Source organism: Echinops telfairi, unplaced genomic scaffold, assembly GCF_000313985.2.
Source record: "Echinops telfairi isolate 266 unplaced genomic scaffold, ASM31398v2 ScPeMD7_7458;HRSCAF=8496, whole genome shotgun sequence".
NCBI lineage: Eukaryota > Metazoa > Chordata > Mammalia > Afrosoricida > Tenrecidae > Echinops > Echinops telfairi.
In genome coordinates this window covers 2602403-2603897 of record NW_022111358.1, presented here as the reverse complement: position 1 = coordinate 2603897, position 1495 = coordinate 2602403, and the positions used below count along the sequence as shown (strand labels likewise).

At 55.4% G+C, this 1495-nt stretch overlaps 1 protein-coding gene across 1 annotated transcript in view; it reads right to left on the bottom strand.

The window, feature by feature from the left end:
• Positions 1–584, bottom strand: part of TLCD3A (TLC domain containing 3A) — a 10982-nt gene extending 10398 nt beyond the window's left edge. Inside the window, exon 1 of the mRNA XM_030888244.2 lies at positions 541–584. Within this exon, the coding sequence (XP_030744104.1) occupies positions 541–584 (44 nt within the window). The remainder of the gene's footprint in view (positions 1–540) is intronic.
• Positions 585–1495: the final 911 nt, after the last annotated feature.

Genomic DNA, 1495 nt, shown 5'->3' with positions numbered 1-1495 from the left:
TGTTCCGTCACCGGGGACGACACCCCCTCCCCCGCGGACCCGCCCGGCAGATGCAGTGCCCCCGCAGCCGCTCCCTGACCTCTCCTCCGCCAGCCAGGGGGTTGGCAGTGGGATGGGGTGAGGGGTGCCGAGAAAGCCAGGCTTTACAGGGCAGGGGGGAGCTACCACCCAGGTAGGGCCTGCCCCCGGAATGGGGGTAATGGCTAGTAGAGGTGCGGTGGGCATCTCTCCGTGCCGAGAGGAGAGAGTGTGGGCAGGTGGGCTGGTGGGCACCTGGCCCATCTCCTAATCCATCACTCTAGGGTCCAGAAGGAGAACCAGGAAAATGGGCTGCAGACCAAGGATGCCTTTTCCACGTTCTGCCAACTGGGGAGGGAAGAAAAGACTAACTCCTGCCTTGGTGTCCTGCGGTGCCTGTCTCCATCCCTCCACCACTGAGGTGGCAGGTCAGGCCTGCGGGCATTTGGTGCTCAGGGCACTCACCACTCACCCACGCCTCTTGGCTTTCGCGTGAGATACTCCACAGTCTCCCTTATTTACATGTTCTCGGCCAGGTGCCCCAGACTGGATTGGACCCTTCCCATTTTCGCTCCTGGCCAAGGGCAGGAGCTGTGGGGTGCTTCAACTGCCAGGCCTCTCACCTTCCTGAGACTGCCAGCATTTTCCTTGGCCTTGGTCGCTCCATTCCTCAGAGCTGCTCACCAAGATGAGGCGGAAATGAAAGGCACCTATGTCTTCCTTGACTGGATGGCGGGGAGTCTTCGTTTTGGTAACTGGGTCTCCTCAGATGGCCACCTTTCACAAAAACCCGCTCACAAAATCCCCTGGGAGGACTCTGGGCTCAGAGTCCCTCCTCCCTCGGGGTCCCTGTCTCCTCCTGGTGAAACAGGGAGGCTGGATTACAAATTCTCTAAGGCTCATCCAGTTCTGCGGACTTAATGATTCCTTCCATGATTTTAACAAGGTAACATGATTTCTCTTAGACGCCAATTAAATTGCTTTACTACGGCTGTCGCCGAGGTGGAACGAGAGCGTGCATGTGGGTTTTAATATCTTCCTGTGAGTGGAGACCTATGCCCACGGCACCTGATTTGTCCTGCTGAGGTTGTGGTCCTTTTTGGTTTGATGTTGTTAAAATTTCCAGTAAGCGAATGAGGGATTGAGCTCACAGTAAGGAAGCAGAAGAGTCCCTGGGTGGTAACAAATGTGTAACACACACAGCTGCTCATTGAAAAGTTGGACATTTGAGCCCATTCAGAGACACTTCAGTCGAAAGGCGTGGTGATCCACTCTGGACGAATCAGCCAATGAAAACCCTCAGAGAGCACAGGAGGTCACAGGAGTCAGCTTCAACACACTAGCCCAAAGAGAAGTCTGACACTTCATCCCCTTAGGACCGTGTCCCGACCACCCCAATTTATTGCTAGCACACAAGAGGGCCCCGAAAAGTGCCTGGGGAAAAGCCCCGATCTTTCCTTTCCATATTTTTCCGTGA